Raw genomic sequence first — 21,135 nt, forward strand, 5'->3', positions numbered from 1 at the left:
CTTGCCACAAACCGGACAGGACCGCGAGGCCGAGGTGGGGATTAGAAAACACTGACCTAGCGACGCGAGATCACATCCGGTGAGCAGGTTCATAGTCGTGGATAGCTGGGTCAGGGTGGGGGAATGTAGGATAGTTGAAAGCAAGCCGAGGTCGAGGATTGGAGAGAGCAGGGTAGTCGTAGGGAAGTCGAACTCGAGGATTTGAGAAAGCAGGATAGTAGACGGGAAGGCAAAGGTGAAGTAACTGTGAATCTGACTAGTACACATCACAAGGTTTATGCTCAGCCAACTTCCAAGTGGAAGAGGCTGAGCCTAAATAGCAGGGTCATCAAAGCAGACGCAGGGATGCACAGCAGGCTGGCATCAGGCAGAAGCCAATCAGGCGATTGGAGCTTGGTAGGGGCGGAGCCTGTGTCCGATCCTCACAGTAGCCCCCCCCCCGTGGAGCAACCTCCGGGGGCTCAAAGGATGGTGTTGCTGGGTGCTTCTGGTGGAAGGCCCAGACCATACAGGGAGCATGGAGTTAATCCTTGGGAATCCGGGACCGTTCCTCCGGTTCAAATCCTTTCCAATGTACGAGGTACTGGATACCCCCTCGGGACCTCCTGGAGTCGTTGATGGGACCTCGAACTCCTCTTGTCCATCCACTAGGAGAGGCTGAGGGGGAGCCACGGAACGGGAACCAGACAGAACCTGTACAAATGGTTTAAGCAGGGAAATGTGGAAGACCACCACAATTTTCATGGTGGGTGGTAGGCGCAGGCGGAAAGCCACCAGATTCATCCTTTTGATGATCGGGAAAGGACCAACACATTTCAGCAACAGTTTCACGGAGGGCACCCTCAACTTTATGTTCCTTGTTGAAAGCCACACCATGTCTCCAAGTTGATATTCCGGAGAACGCCTATGCCGGTCACCATGGTTTTTCTGGAAGGTGACAGCTTTCACCAGACTCAGCCGGATGTTGGCCCACAGCTCCTGCAACTGTCCGATCATATCGTTTACGGCTGGGACCCCTGATGGGAGTCTGGATGATGGAAGCTCTGATGGATGAAAAACGAAATTGGCGAAAAATGGTGATTTCAGGGATGACTCATTCCGTAAATTATTGTGGGTGAATTCTGCCCATGGTAGTAGATCGGCCCAGTCATCCTGAGTGTAGGAGATGAAAAAGCGGATGAACTGCTCCAAGGACTGGTTAGTCTGCTCCGTCTGTCCATTGGACTTTGGCTGGTGTGCGGAGAAGTGTAGAAATGTCCCAAGTCATAAACAAAAGGCCTCCCAAAACCTAGAGATGAATTGGGAGCCCCGATCCGATGATCTGCGGTTCCCGGTAGAGATGGAAGATCTCCTGGATAAAGATCTCAGACAAGGTGCTGGCATTGGGCAGGGCTTTTAGGGAGATGAAATGAGCCTGCTTTGTGAATGTCATGGTCGTGCTCGCCACAAACCGGGACCGAACCGCAGGGCTGAGGTGGGGATGTGAAAACACCGACTTTAAACCGGAGTCAGGTCCGGAGTGTGGATTCCGTGGTCAAAAATAGCCGAGGCCAGGATTGGAGAAAGCAGAGTGGTTGTTGGTCCGGATGCCGAGGTCAGGTCTGGAGAAGAGCGAATGGTCATGGAAAGCTGGGTCGGTACCAGGAAATGCTTCAGCATAGCAGCTTCAGCATAAGCATGTGCTCTTGCAGGGAGAAAGGAGCTGGACATCATGGAAGACCCTGGAAGCAAGGTATGCAGGTAGGCCATCGGAACCAAGAAGCTATGGTGCAGGAAAAACAGCACTTCAGCGCAGAGTAGATTTCTGATGCAGGATAGACTATGAGTAACAGAGGCCTCAGGAAGCAGGATATCCAGACAGGCACAGTAACGGCCTCTGGACGGAGTAGGCTCCAGGACACAGGAAGCAATGATGCTGGGGATCCAGCGCTTCAGCAAAGAGAACAAGGCTAAGGCAAGACAGGACAAACAGGAGTCCTTGTGGCAAACAGACACAGCCCGAAAGGATTATTCCCAGCAACTTCCTGGGGGGAAAAGCTGACTCTATATAGCACAGCAAGCGAATAGGAACAGAGCTGCACAGGAAGCATGCAGACTGCAGTGATTGCAGGAGGGAGGGAGAGTTTGTCTGGAAAGTCCACAGCTCTGCAAGGATGAGTTCCAGCCAAACCCAGGGGCGGATTCCTTATAGTGAAGCAATCCACCACCACCACAAGAATTCTGGTCAAGCCCCTGGATTGGGGTAGCACCACGATGAAATTCATGGAAATGTGGGTCAATAGACAAACCCGAACCGGAAGAAGTCGGAGGAGACCCACTGGATGGCTCCTAGAAGTCTTGGTCTGAGCACACACGAGACATGCTGTCACAAAGGTCCCCATGTATCTGAGGACACCAAAACACCTGCTGCAGGAGTTCCATAGTCCTCCTCACAACCGGGTGCCCGGTGGTCTTGGAGCTGTGACCCCATTGGAGGACCCCACGTTGAAAGTGCGGCGGCGTGGAGCCGACCAACCAGGATGACGACGCCCCCCAGGATACGAGACTGCTCAGGAACGATGTCTTCCAAGGATTTAAAGGTAGCGGCCGCGATAATCCGGGAAGCCAACATTATAGGTTCCATGCGATCCTCCGCAATCTCACCAGTCAAGAATTGGCAGGAGAGAGCATCTGCTTTTACATTCTTGGAGCCAGGAATGTAGATGATGAAATTAAAGCGCGAGAAGAAAAGAGACCACCTAGCTTGCCGAGATCCTAGGTGACGAGCGCCCTCAATGTATATCAAATTCTTGTGGTCAGTAAGGATCGTGATGGGATTCTCAGACCCTTCCAACAGATGCCTCTATTCCTGTGGTGCCATTTTAATAGTCAAAAGTTCTCGATTGCCTACCTCATAATTATGCTCTGCTGGTGAAAATGTATTTGAAAAGAAAGCGCAAGGATGTAACCTCGCTTTTTTTGTACTTGCGTTGCAACAGTACCACCCCTACCCCAACTTCGGATGCCTCAACCTCCAGGGTGAAGGGTAAGGCGGGATTTGGGTGTACCAGGACTGTAACGGATGCTTGCCACATACCGGAACAGGACAGCGAGGCCAAGGTGGGAATTCGAAAACACCGACCTAGAGATGCAAGATCGTGTCCGGTGTGCAGGTTCATTGTTGTGGGTAGCTAGGTCAGGCAATCAGTGGGGGAAAGGGAAGGGGGAGGGGTGGGGAGGGGAAAATCCTGCTCAGCTCAAAATAGACTTTCTAGGGAGGTGCTATCAGGGTGAAACTTAAGCATATAGGAGGAGAGAGGAAAGAACCCTATATGATGCACTCAGCCCTACTAATGAAAATAATAAACTTTTATTTAATGATAGTTGAGAAATGCAAACATAACAAATATATTTAAAACCTAAGAAGTGTACTGTTCAGTTCTGATGTGCAATCACTCTAGATGACCAGGTAGTGTCATAGTTAGTGTGAAGCACAGTAGATTAGAGAAACTGTTGATTCTCACAATACTAGTATGAAAATGATTTAGTAGATGCACAATGAATATAACCCTGTCAGGGAAGTAGCTAGTGTTCACTCTACATAGGTATTGTGATATACAAGCACTGGGAGCATTGATAGTGCAGCACTGTGTTACAAAGCTGCAGTAGGGTACATGGCACTGCTGCATACACAGGAAGCCAAATGCAAACCCAGGCAGGGAAGGACCCCCCTGATGATAGATCAATGGGAGCGCTGCTGGGAGGTGGGTGCAGGTAAGTATACCCCGTGGTTAACCTCATGAGGGGACTCCAGACTAATAGCCAGAACTCACACTTTTGCAGCTCCTTCCAGGGGGGGGGGGGGTGTTATCACAACCCTGCTGTGTATATATACTTAGGGCTAGCCAGTGCCAGCAGGAGGTCTGATATACCTAGTTTCTAGCTAGTGGGATCCACATCTGTGGCCCACATCAAGGTATTAAGCTAATCTACAGAGCGTAAGCAAACTCCTATGAGTTTGACACTGCAACAGTACAGCCGGCGTCGCTATGACGTCATCCCGACGCGCGTTTCGTTCCAACAATACCGTTTCGTTGCAACAGTACCACCCCTACCCCAACTTCGGATGCCTCAACCTCCAGGGTGAAGGGTAAGGCGGGATTTGGGTGTACCAGGACTGTAACGGATGCTTGCCACATACCGGAACAGGACAGCGAGGCCGAGGTGGGAATTCGAAAACACCGACCTAGAGATGCAAGATCGTGTCCGGTGTGCAGGTTCATTGTTGTGGGTAGCTAGGTCAGGGTTGGAGAATGTAGGATAGTAAAAGGCAAGTCGAGGTGGAAGATTGGAGAGAGGATAGTCGTGGGGACGCTGAAGTGGAGGATTGGAGAGCATAGGATAGTCGTGGGGAAACAGAGGTCGAGGATTGGAGAAAGCAGGATAGTAGACGGGAACAAGACAATGCAGGACAAGATGAGGCAACTGTGAATGTGACTTGCACACGTCAGAAGGTTTATACTCAGCCACCTTTCTAGTGGGAGAGGCTGAGCCTAAATAGCAGGGTCATCCAATAAGACGCATGGCTGCACAGCAGACAGGAGCCAATCAGACGACTGGGCTGAGCCAGTGCCCGATCCTCACATCAACACCCCAATTAGGAATGTATTATAACAAATAAAGTGTGTATCACATCATAAACTCTATCTGTCATAGGGAAAACATGTACTACAACATTTTGTTGTTGTTAGTTGTCAATTAAGTTTTGTTAGTTGAGTAGTTGGATGTGCGTAGTGACGTTTCTACTGCTGGAACGCAACCGCGGATGGTGCGAACCCCTGGTACTTCCGGGTTCGCTTGCCATTTAAATACTCAGGATTGGTGCTCTTGAATTACACCTTGATTTGTTATATGTATTACAACATACACTGATTTTTATACAGGATAATAACAGATTCCTAAGAGCAATATAGAAAATATATAAACACACAAACACAGAGGAAAAAATAACCACTAAGTACCCAGACATATATACGGAAAAAACATTGCTCCATTTGACACAGAACAATCATATCTATAATAAAAACAACAATTAGATCCTAGACAAAACCAAACTATCATTTCAAATTGCTAATTGTTTTACAATTGCTATTGTAGCCAGGTCCTTGTGCTACTAATTCTCTGCCCCTCTAGCACTGTAAGTCCCAGTAAAGAGTGGGCAGTGTTGGGAGCAAATCCTGAAGGGCCTGGTTATATTGTTATATGTGTGTTACCTAATAAAGTTCAGGAGTAGACTGGTATTACAAGGGGGGCCTATGACTGATGGGCCGGCTTACATGCCACTCCACTGGGAAGGAGAGGGTTTCCCTCTAGAGGTTAGAGAAAGGGTTCTGGCAGTTAGTTCTGGGCTGACCTTCCTGAGTGGAGGAAGCAACAATACAGCCTGTCCTGGATGGGAGTGGGCAGAGGCCTTGATCTGTTAGGGGGTAAGGTTTGCAGAGGAGGGGAGGCCTCAAGCTCGGGCTACTGCCTTCACGGAATGGAGTCTGTACTGCTATGCTATATTCAATAAAACCCAGTTATATTATCCCGGGTGTGACGCTTGCTGCTTGAGCACGAGAAGTTGCCTGTGAGGACCATCTTGGCTGCACCAGGATCTTCACAGGATGGAGGCGCTGTGCTGACCGACGAACCATCCCGGATAGCCTATCCTGATGTCTCCCTATACCACCGCGGAGTTCTCCGGCCTCCTGTTCTACCAAACAGGTATGCACCACCACCACCACAGTATACCAGTAGCTACATCTCTCTCTTAGGGTGGGTGAAAAGGTGCTACACTATTATATCACATATTAATTTTTTTTACTACGCGCGTCAAAAGGTTCATGTTCAATCTGGACTGGAAATACATGTTGGGCAGCCCTGGTCCTCTATGGTCATTTTATAGATGACATAAAATCACTTCCAATGATTTGGGTCTTGTATTTGGTGTGGGTGTATATTGGAAGACGGTGTGTTAAACCACTATCTCTGCGAGTTAGGCTGCGCTTATAGTGCCCTCGCCGGCGACAGCGACGTCACGCTGCGGTCGCTGGAAAAATCAAAATGACTTGACTTCCAGCGATCGCGACCAAGCCGTCGCTCCGCTTCTACAATAAGCGCACGCGACGGCGGCAATACATTTTTTTGGCACTATAAGCGCAGCCTTATTTGCATGACGAAATACGTTGGGTTGAACGTCATCACGTGAGCCATTTGCTTAACTGAATGCCCCTTTCAATTTGGAACGCGGAGGTTTGTGCAGGACGGAGAATACAAGAACTGCATGTCTGGGGCGTCTATTATTTCAGAGACTGATCTCCATTAACAAACAGTGCTCTGGGAAGCACGTGGAGCGCATTGTAAGAGTCTGGAGAATCTTATTTCATATGCGATTTAAAGATCGTGCGTTTTTTACTTTTCATATATTACATTAAAACAATGTTTTACCATGGAGCATGCACTTTTTTTTTTTTACAAATGCCAATTTTTCCAGACAATGTATATTGATATGCTCCAGATATTTTAGATATGATTTTTGATTATTAAATTATAATTAGTCTTTGATAAAACAGAATCTTGTATAAGATTCATTCTCACAGTAAAAGGATGTCAGTAGATACAATTACAAACAGGTTATGTAGAAGCAAAGCGGTATGGTTAGCTCCATAGTTAGATTCAGGGACAGATGATATGACATACAGCCGTCTTGGGCTATCTGAAGGAGGCCAACAAGTGACTGATTTACTACAAACAACGGTTGGTAAGAAATAATACTTCAACAATTGAGGATATGACAAAACGATTTCTGATAGTTTGAAAGATAAGGAGATGTGACTGTCATGTAGACCAAGCATGTAAAAGACACATGTGATGCCATATACAGAGAAAAGTAAAAGGTAGTATGCTGCACACCAAATAAATTTAGTTCATAGTAACTAAACTAATAGTGAGGTTTTGGTGGAGTGCGGGGCAGGCGATTCATTTTAATTATTTATTTGGTCTCTTGTATTGGCTGCCCTCACCGTTCTGCTCAGAGAAGTCTGCGGGGTCTTTATGAGAGTGCATCACCTAAAGGATTACTTTTCTCTGTAATTAGTTTTATACATTCGTTTAGCGGCAATTCAGTTTGCATTTTTGTTTTAATAGATGCAGCAGTGGCTTAGCATTAAAAAAAAAAAAAAAATATTATTTAAGCTGCCGATCGATCAGTCTTCCCGTAAAACAGCAAAGAGCCTGCTTCCAAGGGCCCGCAATATGGCGACCGGTTTCAAAAGAGGAAGTGATGTGCCTTTGTAAATGCGTTGCCGCTTTTTAACAGCGTAGCAAGTCTTTTCAACGCTGATTTTTTTCCCTCGAGGGATCCATGAGGCTGTGAGTATTGCAACACCATTAATCCCCCCCAAAACGTGTTTAACCCGTTGCGTGCTGGAGGGGCCGACAGCAGTATCATCGCCCATCTGGCACTCGCAATCACATGACCGCTATTCCCAAGCGACCACTGCTTCACCGGAGACGCGGGAGCACAGAACACAAAAAAAATGAGCATTAACGTAACGATAACTTCGTTACTGCGCCATGGGGCCCCTGGAGGACAAGACCCCATAATAGGAAAGTATGTCCATGGAGTCCAAAAAAGGGTTCAAGGGTCAGTCCCAAAGACAACAGGGGCCGGTGCAACAGGTAACCGACTGCTTAATAAAAAAAAAAAATAAACCAGACATAAGAGCATTTTAAAATAATGGCTTTACTTTAATATTTCTATGGTAAGCAAAACACTTTCGAGGGTTCTAACTATCTTCGCCTAACTTATTGTGTTCTTTTATAAAGTAATTATAACACCATCATTAATTAAACCGCTACAAGCACCTGTGCAACAAGTATCTGATGACTAGGGATGGGAGGAACTGTCAAAATCCATTTCCCGAGCTCCACATACAAAATCCGATGGATTGTTCCAGTTTTTATCCATACAGATTAATCCAAAACCGCCATTCCATACAAGCCGGTCGTTATTTGTTTTTTTTTACGAATCCAATCCGCGGATTCCACATGCCATTGCCGAATCGTTAAAGAAAAAAAAAAAATCCGCGCCCAGATTAGGAATCCACCATCTGCATTGTCAGACCCCGGATTGTCCTTTTTGAGCGTGATCCTCGGACCAAAACAGGAACCGCCTGTTACGCGTGGGGATCCAAATTCGCAAAAAAAATTACATTTTCGCCCATCTCTACTGATGAGCAGCATGAATTCCACAGGATATGTAAAAAAAAAATATATATATATATATATTACACGAGTAATGCTGCACTTTAACGATGTGCCAGTAAAAGAGATAAATATACTTAGAACAGTTTTTAGAAAAGGGAGCCAAGATTTCACTCTGGGGTGCTCAACAGGTCAGGTATTCAGGATAACCCAGCTTCAGCACAGGTGGATCAATCAGAGGCTCAGTCAAAGACTGGGCCACAGATTGATCCACCTGTGCTGAAGCAGGGATTGGTTGAGTCACCTGTGCTGAAGTTGGGATATCCTGGAAACCTGACCTTATATGGGGGGGGGGGGGAGGCTTAAGCACCCGGTTGAACCCATTAAACAAGCCAATGGCATGAGTTCACTGGCCGTTATGCGGGACTGAAACCAAACCCAGAATGACTGAATAAATGCATAGCGTGGTCTCATTGCGTTTTTTTATTTTCGCATTTTAAGTAAAAGAAAAATGTAATAAAAATGCCTTCAAATAAAACAGTCACTACAATTGGTTCACTTTGCTGCAAGAAAGGGACTTTATTTTTTAATAAAAGGATAAAACAACTCCAGAAAATCCGACGCTCCAATGCGTATATATGAACATACAGACATAGCTTGGAAACCCCGAGCTGACGCACGATGGGGAGTTGTGGCTGAAAACTGTCTAAATTGGCCACTGCGGTGGAAATAAAATGAAGTCCCGAAGTCTATGATTGCAGTATGTGGACAGAAGGTTTCGGACTTCCTGGGGAGAGATGCGTTTAAGGTGTCCCTGGCCTCTCTACACAGCATGTATAAGCAGCGCTCTACGGATAAAGGACCTCCGTTTAATATGCTGCGAAACCATCTTCCCGGGGCTGGAGAAGAAAAATCAACAGGAAAAACTTTCTCCAGCACCGGGAAGGACTCTTCACAGCATGTTAACAAGGGACCTTTGATGGCAACATGCCTTGGGATCAGCGTGTTCTCACACACCTAAGTGTCTGTCTAACTAACGTTTAGGCAAGTCCCAAGCCTGGGATTCTGGGTAGCAATAAAGTCAAAAGCACAACCAAATTCCACGTCGTTCTCGGCTTTGTGTCATTAGTTCAGCTTTCCAAGCCGAGTCCGTCTCTAGGCATCTTTTATGCACAGAGGAAAGAATCCATCAATTTTATAACGATACAGAGATCAGGGCGAGGCGATAAAACGCACTGATCGGTAATGCGCAGTGCACTCATTTTTATCAATACCCATTTTTATTTTATTTATTTTTTCATGTAAAAAAGAAAAAGAAAAAAAAAGTGTAGAAGAAAAAAGGGGAAACTAAATGGAACTGTAAATGTTTTATATACACGTATAGACACCCCCGGACCAAATAAACTGGTTTGTCGTCGGAGTGTGGATTAGACCCTGCGAATAGGAAAGATTCCGTCTCGCTGCTGAAGACCAGAGTTCTCGGTTCTAGCAGATGGGCGGGCCTGCGGGGTAACTTCTTCTCTGCTCAACGCGTAGCGCACAAAGTCAGCCGCTCACTGGGCATCTCACTGCCTGTTGTTGGGCTTCTGCAGGTTTATATTCTGAGCCGTGTGGACTCGTATGTGAGCCAGCAGAGTCTCCTTTTTGTTGAAGCTCCTTTCGCACTGGTTGCAGGGGAAGGGCTTGTCCGGGGCGTGCGCGGCCTGGTGACTTATCAGCTGCGTCTTCAAGAAAAAGCTCTCGCTGCACTGTGGGCACTGAAAGGGCTTGGTGTCCGTGTGGATGCCTTGGTGGGTCATCAGTAGTGACTTGTCATTAAAGCTTTTCTCGCAGTGCTTGCACTTGTACGGCTTGGGCTTCAAATGGCACTCCTCGTGGGCCACCAGGCTGGTCCGGTTCGGGAACCATTTGTTGCAGTGGCTGCACTTGTAAGGCTTCTCTCCTGTGTGGGTCCTCATGTGAGCGACGAGGAGCGACTGGTCATTGAAGTTCTTCTCGCACTGCTCGCACTGGAAGGGCTTGCCTTCCTTGTGGGTGGTGCCGTGCGCCGCAAGCAGCGACGGCTTGGAGAAGCTCTCCTCGCACATGGTGCAGGGGTAAGCGAGCTTCCCGGTGTGGATTCTGTGATGAGCTTCCAGGATTGACTTGTCATTAAACCTCTTCTCGCAGTAGCTGCACTGGTGAGGCTTTTCCCCGAGGGGCAAGGGGCTGCTGGTGCTGCTCTCACTAGGCGTCGCTGGGCTTGGAGCCAAAGTTCTGCTCGTGTGACCACTCACGGACGGGGTTTCGTTTTCCACGTCGTTGGACCTGGCGGGAGGCTGAGTTTTCGGGGGGGTGCTCGTCGGGGGGGTGCTAGTCGATGGCAGCGAATGCTGCCTGCGGTGCACGATCAGGGCAGACTTTAAGCCGAAGGACTCCTTGCAGATGTCGCAGCGATGCGGCTTATCTCCGCTGTGGATCCTGCGGTGAGCTTCCAGCGCAGAGCTGTGATTGAAACATTGCTCGCAATCCGCACAGTAGTACTGCTTGCGTTTCCTCAGGCTCCAATTGGTACAACTGCTGGGAGGCGACGGTTCACGTTGGATCTCTTCATGGCTACTTTCGGCACCATTGAATTGCTCCTTTTCTTTGCGTGCCGACTTGGCCAATTTCTTCCTGGCTTTCTGGTTTGCGTCAGGTGCGCTGCTGACTTTATGTGGCTTCCATGCACTGTTATAGCCAATGTCCTCCACCTCTTGTTTAATGCAACTGACTGTAGATTGGGAAACAAGATGAAAAACTAGCTATAAAAAAATAAATAAATAGAACTTGCACCCCTCATCTTTAAAAGCTGCAGTACCACTTGGAATACATATTTACATATAAACACCCCAGAGCAGCTACTTATCCGTGTGATTAATTAAGGCATCAAAATTAGATTATACACACACACGATAAAGATGGCGACCCTCCCACTTCCTTTGCATTGGTTGTACCATCGTAATGATAAAAGTCTGGAAAAATGATCCACACATTTAGATTTGTCTGCTTTTTTTTTTATTTTTTACATGGGCTTCGTTAAGCGGACCACGATCCTTAATTTTCATAAACTGCTACAGAATCAGAAAGAGGCGCTAAGGAAATGAGCAGCTGCCCCAATGCCAGGAAGAGATTTTAAATCCGTGTATGGTGACGTGGGACGTGTGTGATCAGGATGAAATAAAAATTAAATTGCCCCCAAATGCCAAAAACTTGGGGATAATTCTATATCTCCAAAAAGAGGTAGTTCGGGCGGTTTTCAGGTGAAAATATCCCAATAGGCCACTTAATCTTTACTGTCAAATAATGTGTTCATGTAGTTTCACCATTCACTCTACATTCATCCAGCAATAGATAGTCTACAAAATACATTTAAATATTTGCAGGTAAAAAAACAACAAAAAAAAACAACACTACACTGCCCCCATCTTCCTAACATCCCCCTCATCCCATCACTCACCTACACTGCTCCCATCCCCCTCATCCCATCACTCACCTACACTGCTCCCATCCCCCTCATCCCATCACTCACCTACACTGCTCCCATCCCCCTCATCCCATCACTCACCTACACTGCTCCCATCCCCCTCATCCCGTCACTCACCTACACTGCTCCCATCCCCCTCATCCCATCACTCACCTACACTGCTCCCATCCCCCTCATCCCATCACTCACCTACACTGCTCCCATCCCCCTCATCCCGTCACTCACCTACACTGCTCCCATCCCCCTCATCCCATCACTCACCTACACTGCTCCCATCCCCCTCATCCCGTCACTCACCTACACTGCTCCCATCCCCCTCATCCCATCACTCACCTACACTGCTCCCATCCCCCTCATCCCATCACTCACCTACACTGCTCACATCCTACTCATCCCATCACTCACCTACACTGCTCCCATTCCCCTCATCCCATCACTCACCTACACTGCTCCCATCCCCCTCATCCCATCACTCACCTACACTGCTCCCACCCCCCTAATCCCATCACTCACCTACACTGCTCACATCCTACTCATGCCATCTCTCACCTACACTGCTCCCACCCTCCTCATCCAATCACTTACCTACACTGCTCCCATCTCCCTCATCCCATCACTCACATATACTGCTCCCATCCCCCTCATCCCATCACTCACCTACACTTGTCCCATCTCCCTCATCCCATTCACCTACACTGCTCCCATCCCCCTCATCCCATCACTCCCCTACACTGCTTCCATCTCCCTAACATCCCCCTCATCCCATCACTCACCTACACTGCTCCCACCCCCTTAACCCATCACTCACCTACACTGCTCCCATCCCCCTCATCCCATCTCACACCTACACTGCTCCCATCCCCCTCATCCCATCACTCACCTACACTGCTCCCATCCCCCTCATCCCATCACTCACCTACACTGCTCCCACCCCCCTCATCCCATCTCACACCTACACTGCTCCCATCACCCTCATCCCATCTCACACCTACACTGCTCCCATCCCCCTCATCCCATCACTCACCTACACTGCTCCCACCCCCCTCATCCCAGCACTCACCTACACTACCCCCATCCGCGCCAACATCCCCCTCATCCCATCACTCACCTACACTGCTCCCATCCCCCTCATCCCATCACTCACCTACACTGCTCCCATCTCCCTCATTCCATCACTCACCTACATTGCTCCCATCTCCCTCACCCCGTCACTCACCTACATTGCTCCCACCCCCCTCATCCCATCACTCGCCTACACTGCTCCCATCCCCCTCATCCCGTCACTCACCTACACTGCTCCCATCCCCCTCATCCCATCACTCACCTACACTGCTCCCATCCCCCTCATCCCATCACTCACCTACACTGCTCACATCCTACTCATCCCATCACTCACCTACACTGCTCCCATTCCCCTCATCCCATCACTCACCTACACTGCTCCCATCCCCCTCATCCCATCACTCACCTACACTGCTCCCACCCCCCTAATCCCATCACTCACCTACACTGCTCACATCCTACTCATGCCATCTCTCACCTACACTGCTCCCATCCCCCTCATCCAATCACTTACCTACACTGCTCCCATCTCCCTCATCCCATCACTCACATATACTGCTCCCATCCCCCTCATCCCATCACTCACCTACACTTGTCCCATCTCCCTCATCCCATTCACCTACACTGCTCCCATCCCCCTCATCCCATCACTCCCCTACACTGCTTCCATCTCCCTAACATCCCCCTCATCCCATCACTCACCTACACTGCTCCCACCCCCTTAACCCATCACTCACCTACACTGCTCCCATCCCCCTCATCCCATCTCACACCTACACTGCTCCCATCCCCCTCATCCCATCACTCACCTACACTGCTCCCATCCCCCTCATCCCATCTCACACCTACACTGCTCCCATCCCCCTCATCCCATCACTCACCTACACTGCTCCCACCCCCCTCATCCCAGCACTCACCTACACTACCCCCATCCGCGCCAACATCCCCCTCATCCCATCACTCACCTACACTGCTCCCATCCCCCTCATCCCATCACTCACCTACACTGCTCCCATCTCCCTCATTCCATCACTCACCTACATTGCTCCCATCTCCCTCACCCCGTCACTCACCTACATTGCTCCCACCCCCCTCATCCCATCACTCGCCTACACTGCTCCCATCTCCCTCATCCCATCCCTCGCCTACACTGCTCCCATCCCACTCATCCCATCACTCACCTACACTACTCCCATCCCCCTCATCCCATCACTCACCTACACTGCTCCCATCCCCCTCATCCCATCACTCACCTACACTGCTCCCATCCCCCTCATCCCATCACTCACCTACACTGCTCCCATCCCCCTCATCCCATCACTCACCTACACTGCTCCCATCCCCCTCATCCCATCACTCACCTACACTGCTCCCATCCCCCTCATCCCATCACTCACCTACACTGCTCCCATCCTACTCAACCCATCACACAACTTCACTGCTCACATCCCATCACTCACCTACACTGCTCCCATCCCCCTCATCCCATCACTCACCTACACTGCTCCCATCCCCCTCATCCCATCTCACACCTACACTGCTCCCATCCCCCTCATCCCATCACTCACCTACACTGCTCCCATCCCCCTCATCCCATCACTCACCTACACTGCTCCCATCCCCCTCATCCCACCACTCACCTACACTGCTCCCATCCCCCTCATCCCACCACTCACCTACACTGCTCCCATCCCCCTCATCCCAGCACTCACCTACACTACCCCCATCCGCTCCAACATCCCCCTCATCCCATCACTCACCTACACTGCTACCATCCCCCTCATCCCATCACTCACCTACACTGCTCCCATCACCCTCATCCCATCACACCTACACTGCCCCCACCCCCCTCATCCCATCACTCCTCCCATCCCCTCATCCCAGCACTCACCTACACTGCTCCCATCCCCCTCATCCCATCACTCACCTACACTGCTCCCGTCCCCTTCATCCCAGCACTCACCTACACTACCCCCATCCGCTCGAACATCCCCCTCATCCCATCACTCACCTACACTGCTCCCATCCCCCTCATCCCATCACTCACCTACACTGCTCCCATCCCCCTCATCCCATCACTCACCTACACTGCCCCCACCCCCCTCATCCCATCACTCACCTACACTGCTCCCATCCCCCTCATCCCATCACTCACCTACACTGCTCCCATCCCCCTCATCCCAGCACTCACCTACACTGCTCCCATCCCCCTCATCCCATCACTCACCTACACTGCTCCCATCCCCCTCATCCCAGCACTCACCTACACTGCTCCCATCCCCCTCATCCCAGCACTCACCTACACTGCTCCCATCCCCGTCATCCCATCACTCACCTACACTGCTCCCATCTCCCTCATGCCATCACTCACCTACATTGCTCCCATCTCCCTCACCCCGTCACTCACCTACATTGCTCCCACCCCCCTCATCCCATCACTCACCTACACTGCTCCCACCCCCTCATCCCATCACTCACCTACACTGCTCCCATCCTACTCAACCCATCACACAACTTCACTGCTCACATACCATCACTCACCTACACTGCTCCCATCTCCCTCATGCCATCACTCACACACTGCTCCCATCTCCCTCATGCCATCACTCACCTACACTGCTCCCATCTCCCTCATGCCATCACTCACACACTGCTCCCATCCCCCTCATCCCATCACACACACTGCTCCCATCCCCCTCATGCCATCACTCACCTACACTGCTCCCATCTCCCTAACATCCCCCTCATCCCATCACTCACCTACACTTCTCCCATCTCCCTCATCCCATTCACCTACACTGCTCCCATCCCTGCTCCCATCCCATCACTCACCTACATTGCTCCCATCCCCCTCACCCCATCACTCACCTACACTGCTCCCATCTCCCTAACATCCTCCTCATCCCATCACTCACCTACACTGCTCCCATCCCCATAACATCCCCCTCATCCCATCACTCACCTACACTGCTCACATCTCCCTAATATCCCCCTCATTATCACTCACCTACACGGCTCCCATCCCCATAACATACCCCTCATCCCATCACTCACCAACACAGCTCCCATCCCCCTAAAATGCCCCTCATCCCACTCAACTCCACTGCTTCCACCTCCCTCACCTACACTGCTCTCAAACTAACATGCCCCTCATCCTATCACTCACCGTTAAAAATGGAATGTCTTGTACATAATGTATAACCTGCTCACTTAATGCAACTGTATTTGTAACCATGTATCTGTCATCATAACTATGTGCCCAGGACATACTTGAAAACGAGCGGTAACTCTCAATGTATTACTTCCTGGTAAAATATTTTATATATAAATACTCTCTCCATTTTAAAACACATTTTATTCAAAAAAATTTAAAAATACATAAACATTTTTTGACAATTCTTTTATATTTTTAACATGTTATAAATGAAATGTTATTGCTTTTTTAAACAAAGGGAGCGGGGGTTGGGAGCAGTGTAGGTGCAGACATGGGGATTTGTAAAAAAAAAAGGGTTAACACTTGTTACAAGAAGGATTTGCATCAAATGTCTCTGGTAGTGAAAGGGTTAATAAGCAGGAGGAGAAAGTGGTTAAGCGGTAAGGGACGGAGGAGGGGGCAACAGCAGCTGAAAGTCGAAGGGAAGGTCGAGTCCAAGCTGGGGAGGGAGAAAGAAGGGGTGTGGGAGGGCAAGATAGAGAAGCAGGGGGTGGGAGAGAAGAAGAGGTTAAGAGTCCCTTTGGAGAAACATGTGGGTAAAGGGGAATTAAGAGTCCCAAGGAGGAAGGGGTTAAGAATCCCAGAGTGAGGATTAAGCGTTCCAGGGGTGAGGGTGGTGAAAGGGTTAAGAGCTAGTGAGGTTTAACCTCTCTTACTGCAGTCTTCTCTCAAGGTGCTGGCAGGTGCTCCTCCCCCCTGCCTCCCAGGAGTGAGAAACATAGCTGACCAAAAGGGAGGAGAGTGAGAGCATCGTGTCTCAGTCTGCCGCTCCGTGAGAGACGCGCGGCAACCTCACGCTGTTCTTTTCAACCCCTCCTCCCCACATTAATACTGCAATAACTCCTCTCCCATATCGGCACAACGGCAGATATTATTACCGCGCGATTATCATCATACCGGGATATTGCACAACACTCCCCGCTGCTAGCATGCCACTGCCCCCGTCACTTGCGACCGCTTCTCTGAAGCAGTCACGCGATCGCTCCGTCACTGATGACAGAATGGAAGGCGAGAAAGTCCTCCTAATTCCAAAACCAAGGCAGTGAAACGGAGCGCAGAACAATCTATATCTCCCCTAAAAATAAGGGAGCGGGAACTTTTTGGACGTAGCTACTAGTCTCAAGTGCATCCTAAGGGCTAGTCATAGGAGTGTGGATACTGCTCTACATGACCCCCTCAAATACTAGCAGTGGTACTTTCCGGTTAGGCCCACCTACTCTAGAGCAGGGGTGGACTGGCCCAGGTATTAGGGACAGCCCTGCTTCAGCGTAGGTGGCTCAGTCATACTGACTGACTGAGCCACTTGTGCTGAAGCAGGAATATCTTTAAACCCTGACCTGTTGGTGGCCCTTGAGGACAGGAGTTGGCCACTCCTGCTAGAATGAGCTGCTCTAGAGCAGATCGCGAGAGCCAGTTGCAGGTCTTACCGTCAGGGAGCGATGCTACAGAGCTGTGAGACGCTGCCGTCGATGTGGTCCCACCGCACTCTTTTTCTGCTTCCTGCTGCAAGGATAAAATGACGGGCACCTCTAAACCTGGGTGTGTGAAACACAGGGATAATGGTTGGACATAATTGTTGCCAATCTTGGTCACTTAAAAGCAGCAGTTCCAAAGAAACTCAATTTGTGTTGTACATAGCTGAGCTCCAGTTGGAGAATTACCAGTCTACCAACACCACTAATCACCCCCCAACCCCTTCCCCCCGGAACACGACCAGTCAACAATGGGTGATGTCACAGTAGATAATGAATGAGGGGGATATTGTGTTTCATAGCAACACTTCTCCATATACTGGATATGTTGCATCAACTGGGGGACCATGTCACTTTCTATATCTGTATCTAGGTGTGGATGAATAGATATGTATCTCTTAACTGAACGCGGATACGCATATATGCACTTATGAAATATCAATATTTATAAAGGGTGTGTGGGCCTATATGGGCATTTATAATGGTGGATAGAAAAATATATGTGCATACATGTAGGCAAGTACAGGGGCATTTCCCCACAAATGAGGTAACCTGCCTGGGGGCAAACCTACAGAATTAGTTGGGACACCGGAACGCAAGAACAGGCTCTCCAAATCTTCAAGAAAAACCATTACGTTTATAAAGAAAGCTTCAACGTTTCAGTTCACTGTCATGCAAGAGAAAGACTGCAGGGAGCCTAAACATTGATGCTTTCTTAAAGCTGCAGACCAAGCAATATACTACATTTTTTTTAATAAATCAGTTCTGTACTGGGAGAAAATACTTGGGAGCATTAAAACTTTTTTTTTTAAACCACAGCGAATTACATTTTTAATGTATTATAATGTAACAAGCATTTTTGGTTTGCATAGCAACCATTTACAAAGTCACATCGCCTTCCTCTTCTGAAACAGGCTCTTTTCAGCCCTGCCCTCTCTAGCAGTGCACCAATTGTATCTAGTGACTGCCTGGTCACATGTTCTTCCCCACAGAACTTTGCTTCTTTGGTCCTCTTCTGCTGCACCGAGACATTTAGTGAACCCCCGAGCCGAATCTTCGCCAATCAATCACAGCAGAACGGATCAATTGGAAACTTAGATTACTTATGGATGGACGTGTGGATTGTATTACTGCATATATTAAAATAAAATAAAAAGAAGCTTGGACTGCTTTAATAAATGTTTTTCTTGAAGACCTGGAGTGTGTGTACACGTACACACACACAGACACACGATACTTGCCCAAAAATACACAGTTCTCATAGTTCTCTCTCATCACTTCCATGTACAGGTCTCTCTGCTGGTCATTTAGCGCGTCCCACTCCTCCTCCGAGAAATACACGGCAACATCATCAAACGTCACCGGATCCTGCAGCAAAAACACCAAGCACATGCTGAGCCCAGAAAGACGACATACACAGAAACTCACAGGCAGGCAGAAAACTTTCACATTACCCGCAGAAAGACATTTCATTACTTGCTCCCCTTCACACCCTTCAGCAAAGTACTTAAGCAGCAAGCAAAATAAATGCCGTGGAGATCATACAGTGAGATGTATGTAGAGATATTTACATACACACGTATTGTATTATGATACTTTCATTGTCGCTTCAACTGCAGAGTACAGGGACGTAATCCAGAAATTCAAACCTCTACGACTGTGGCCATGGTCGGCGAGAGCACAATGCCTTAAGGCAATGATCGCAGCCATAGACCGCTCGTGCGACAGCATGAGGGTGTGTGCGGTGCGCGATGAATCAGTTAAATTTTATTCCACTGCGCGACGGCCAGGCCACGTGAGCAGTTCACCCAATGAGGGCGAACCAGCTCCGTCACGGCCCCGCCCCCCCTCCTCGCATCTACCCTGGCCCCAAAATTGCTGGAGCTAAAAAGAGGGTGCAGTCACGTGCACGGACGCAAGCGCGCGGTCACCGTGGCCATAGCCTAAAGCAGGGGTGTACAAACTTTGTCTGAGCCCCCTCCCCCATACCTTTTCTGACATCACAACGTCACCAGAGACAAGGTAAGGGACGTACTGAGGCCTTGTGCACTCCCCTGGCATTTAATTAAAATGTTGTGGGGAGGAGCACAGTGCCTCCAAGCGCAGCACCCCACCCCCCCCGAAAATGTCACATCCCCCCCCTTGCGCACCCCTGCTCTAAATGGTAACAAAAAAAGAGAAAGCTGTGCACTGCCCGGGAGCCAGGTGGTATAAAAGTAAAAAATATTTATTCAATAATAAATATCACCCAAAGGAGGTGTGATGCCTCCTCCGCGTTTCGGACACGGATGTCCTTTATCAATGAGTATGCTCTAACGGCCCATTTTACCCACATCTTTACCCAAGAACCCCAAGACCACCCCGAATGGGGAGGTAGGCTCCGTGCTGCTAAGCAACGTTCTTATTCCCCACCTTATGGCAAAATTTACTGGAATGGCATTCCCCCCAGGTTGGCAGCTGTGTGTACGTCAGTGTGTGCAACAGATGTAACACACACACACACAGATCGAAATGTTGTGTCTGGGTGTGATTTATGTTCCAATAAAGATTTTTATTAACTCGCCTTGCTATTGCTGGTGTGCCAGCAACCATCTAATTTGGGAAATATAGGGAGTGTGTATAGGGAGTGTGTATATGTGTGTATATATATATATATATAGGCTTGTATGTGTGCATGTATACAATTCTTCCCCTGCAGCCAGGGAGAATAGAACATGCTCCTGATCCCCCCACATATATATCTCATGATCATGTTATATTCACCCCTGAAGTTGCACAACTTGTGAGAAAACGCACTGTGAAATTAGGTTACGCCCTGATCTAGGACGACATTTTGAGAGAAACATCAAGGAAAGCGTGCGAGAGAGACAGCAAGGAGGAGACAGTATCCAGATCGGCCTATGTTACGCCAAGTACAGCGAGTTGTATTACAATTCCCTGTATTGTCTTTGTAAAGCGCAGAGTACACTGTGGGCACTGTATAACTAAAGATATACATGCAATACAGTGAATTATAATTATACAATAAACAGAGTAAAATCAGACACAAGGAAAGGAAATCCCTGCTGCCCAGGAGAGCTTACAATCCAAGTGGTAATTTGGGAGAGTTACAGAGACAGCAGGTGAGGGAATAAGTGCAGTAGATGGCAGTGCTTGGACACAATGGTTGGAGTGTCTGTGGGTGTGGGACAGTGGGCAAGAGTGCAGGCTGTTGGGATGCTTCATTTGAGAGGCGAGTTTTAAGGTTGGTCTGCAGTAAATTAGATGGGTTAATACAATTAGCAGAGAGAGCAGAGGCAGGGAGGCGTGGGAGAGAGCAGGTGTGTATATTGGTCCCGGATTAGGAGAGATTTCCCCAGCAGCAAGGAGGAGTAGAGGTGGTGAGAAGAGGATTTGTGGGGGTGCTTTTTTATTGAGGGGTGTAGAAGATGTTGGGAAAGGTGTGTACATAGAGGTGCAGTGTATGGGCACAGGCGGCGGAGATATTAAGACATGTGGATAGGAGGGAGGAGGGAGTAGGAGAGAATAGAGAAGTTTACAAAAGGAGGGAGGAAACGGCTAACAGAGAAAGCAGGTGGGAGGGAATAATGATAAGCAGGAAGAGTGTTAGGCATTGCTTTTAAATACGACGAGTGTGTTCTTTTCAACATACCTTA

General features: G+C 48.8%; 1 protein-coding gene across 2 annotated transcripts in view; it reads right to left on the reverse strand.

Annotated features, from left to right (window-relative positions):
* Positions 1-8,780: 8,780 nt before the first annotated feature.
* The window catches only part of LOC142487970 (uncharacterized), a 14,898-nt gene continuing 2,543 nt past the window's right edge, over positions 8,781-21,135 (reverse strand). Inside the window, exons 2-5 of one of the 2 annotated variants that reach the window (XM_075588198.1) lie at positions 21,132-21,135; positions 18,721-18,847; positions 17,435-17,542; positions 8,781-10,978 (exon numbers count right to left, since the gene is read on the reverse strand). The exon at positions 21,132-21,135 is cut by the window's right edge and continues 47 nt beyond it. In XM_075588198.1, coding sequence (XP_075444313.1) covers positions 9,792-10,978; positions 17,435-17,542; positions 18,721-18,847; positions 21,132-21,135 — 1,426 coding nt within the window. In that variant the 3' untranslated portion in view covers positions 8,781-9,791. The remainder of the gene's footprint in view (positions 10,979-17,434; positions 17,543-18,720; positions 18,848-21,131) is intronic. The other variant, XM_075588199.1, reaches the window with a different exon arrangement.

This window comes from Ascaphus truei, chromosome 2 (assembly GCF_040206685.1).
Source record: "Ascaphus truei isolate aAscTru1 chromosome 2, aAscTru1.hap1, whole genome shotgun sequence".
Lineage (NCBI taxonomy): Eukaryota > Metazoa > Chordata > Amphibia > Anura > Ascaphidae > Ascaphus > Ascaphus truei.